At 42.8% G+C, this 1,734-nt stretch overlaps 1 protein-coding gene across 1 annotated transcript; it reads right to left on the minus strand.

Annotated features, from left to right (window-relative positions):
• Positions 1 to 354: 354 nt before the first annotated feature.
• On the minus strand, positions 355 to 882 carry LOC141642915 (protein FAR1-RELATED SEQUENCE 6-like). Its single transcript, XM_074451912.1, has one exon. It carries the CDS (start codon positions 880 to 882, stop codon positions 355 to 357), a length of 528 nt encoding a protein of 175 aa, XP_074308013.1.
• Positions 883 to 1,734: the final 852 nt, after the last annotated feature.

Here is a 1,734-nt window from a genome sequence, read left to right on the forward strand (position 1 = left end):
CACATGGTATCAAGTGTGAGATGACTAGATTTCAACCAAGCCTTCAATAGAGAATGTGCTAACTCAACACGGGAAGTTGCTGTGTTACCAAGATGGAAGACCTCGTTTGTATAGCATAAAACAAACTTCCCTGCGTGCTCACCCCAAGCTCTCCAGATATAAGCAGACATGCGTGCCCACTTACGACTGAAACACGCCCAAGCTTGCAACACTTGCTCGGTAAGTGCATTGATAATGTTATTCCAACCGCCTTCTGGATTTGTGATGATAAATGCCTTCATACTCTCAGTATGGTAGAATTTTAAAGCTTTAGCATTGATGGCTTTGTTCACGTGCCATCGACACAACAACTGATCAACTCCGGGAGAATACTTCCTTAAGAGTGTTGATCAAACTCAATTCCTGGTCGGTGACAAAAACATAAGGGGACGCTCCCATGACATCTAAAATGTCAGCTAACTTCTTCAACAGCCAACTGTAACACTCCTCAGACTCGGTAGGAATCATCGAACATGCAATTAAGAAGGACCATCCGGTGGGTGTGACACCAACCATCTTAATGAGTGGATTCTTGTACATGTTGGTTTTATACGTCGAATCCATGATAACCACGTAAGGATAAGCCCGGAACAACTTCATGGAATCAGGATGCGCCATGAAAATATGACTAATCTCTTTTGTCTCGGAATTAATCTCGTGCCAATGGACGTATTTCGCTTCTACCGGTAGAGCCAACATTTGCTGAGCGGTGTTTCTTTCACCTTTAATTTCTTGCCTAATTTTCCTTGTTTCATTATATAGCTGGGTGCTTGACGGTTGAGGTTTTTCTGGGGTTTTCAAATGAAGAGCATTTTTAATATCCCTCCGTAGAACCCCGGCCATAGTTTGTTGCCTAACATATGCTTTCTCTTCTGCGTCCAATCCCGCAAAGTGTCGATCCCCGTCCTTATAAACGGCTACGTTGTGGTTGTGTAGTCCACCATCCCGGGAGGTTACAATGTTCCACACTATCGTCACTTGATCAGTTTTAGACACGAAATTTTAAACGCCACGAACACGGAACTTGCATGAACACTTCTGCGACCTCCTTGGCTTTTCAAGATCATCCGATCGGGTTGGTAACACATGTATTTTACATCGAAAATAACTTGCCAACAACCCGTTCTTTTTTCTGTGTTTAGCTCCGTTATTTGCTTTAACCAAAGCAAACCCATTCTCGAATGCAACTTTATTAGCCCAATTGAAAGCATCGTCACGCGTTTCGAAATCTAAAGTAGTCTCGAACAACGGGTTGTAATCAATTGAATTATCGTCAAAAGTCTCCCACGAAACCCGTTCCGAGCAAACGGACTATAGTAAGACAATAAAAACGATACATAACCTTAATAAATTACGTAAAACGAAAGCAAAACAAGATAAAACGAGTAATCTATGGCTAAACCACGAGACTCAACAATCGACCATGGCCAAACATTGGTTTCCAACGTTCATCCATGGCCAAACATGAAAAACCAACGTTCAACCATGGCCAAACAAGGAAACTCAACGTTCAACCATGGCCAAACATTGGTTTCCAACGTTCAACAATGGCCAAACAATGGTTTCCAACGTTTGGACCATGGCAAACGTGGAATTCCAACGTTTGGACTATGGAAAACGAAGGATTCCAACGTTTGGACCATGGCCAACGTTGGTTTCCCATGTTTGGACCATGGTAAACGTTGGTTTCCAACG

The sequence above is a fragment of the Silene latifolia genome, chromosome 1 (genome assembly GCF_048544455.1).
Source record: "Silene latifolia isolate original U9 population chromosome 1, ASM4854445v1, whole genome shotgun sequence".
In the NCBI taxonomy this organism is placed as follows: Eukaryota; Viridiplantae; Streptophyta; class Magnoliopsida; order Caryophyllales; family Caryophyllaceae; genus Silene; species Silene latifolia.

Excerpts from the sequence above, each read along its gene's own strand:
- LOC141642915 (XM_074451912.1), bottom strand. The coding sequence starts at position 882 with ATGGCCGGGGTTCTACGGAGGGATATTAAAAATGCTCTTCATTTGAAA.